The sequence below is a fragment of the Buceros rhinoceros genome, unplaced genomic scaffold (assembly GCF_000710305.1).
Source record: "Buceros rhinoceros silvestris isolate BGI_N320 unplaced genomic scaffold, ASM71030v1 scaffold30555, whole genome shotgun sequence".
Classification (NCBI taxonomy): domain Eukaryota; kingdom Metazoa; phylum Chordata; class Aves; order Bucerotiformes; family Bucerotidae; genus Buceros; species Buceros rhinoceros.
The window spans coordinates 1-255 of record NW_010411593.1 but is presented as its reverse complement, the minus strand read 5'-3'; the positions used below and the strand labels follow the sequence as shown (position 1 = coordinate 255).

Below are 255 nucleotides of genomic sequence, written 5' to 3'. Positions count from 1 at the left end.
TTTTCCCTCCCTTCTGTGCAGAGTGCGAGATCTACCCCATCCAGCAGCACTTCTGGCTCTCGCCCAGCTTCCCTTGGCTACACCGGGGCTGCTGGGCCCCGGCCCATCACCCAGAGCGAGCTGGCCACCGCCCTGGCGCTGGCGAGCACCCCGGAGAGCAGCTCCCACACGCCCACCCCTGGCACCCAGGTAGGGTGGCGGAGCAGCGTGATGGCGGGGGGCCGCGGGCGTCGCCGGGCGCTGGCCCTACTTCGC

The 255-nt window shown here is 71.4% G+C and overlaps 1 protein-coding gene across 1 annotated transcript in view; it reads left to right on the top strand.

Moving 5' to 3' along the window:
- UBL7 (ubiquitin-like 7) overlaps positions 1–189 on the top strand; it is a gene marked incomplete at its 3' end in the record, with an annotated part of 3,695 nt that extends 3,506 nt beyond the window's left edge. The window contains exon 8 of the mRNA XM_010136074.1: positions 22–189. Coding sequence (XP_010134376.1) covers positions 22–189 — 168 coding nt within the window. The remainder of the gene's footprint in view (positions 1–21) is intronic.
- Between the last annotated feature and the right edge of the window lie 66 nt (positions 190–255).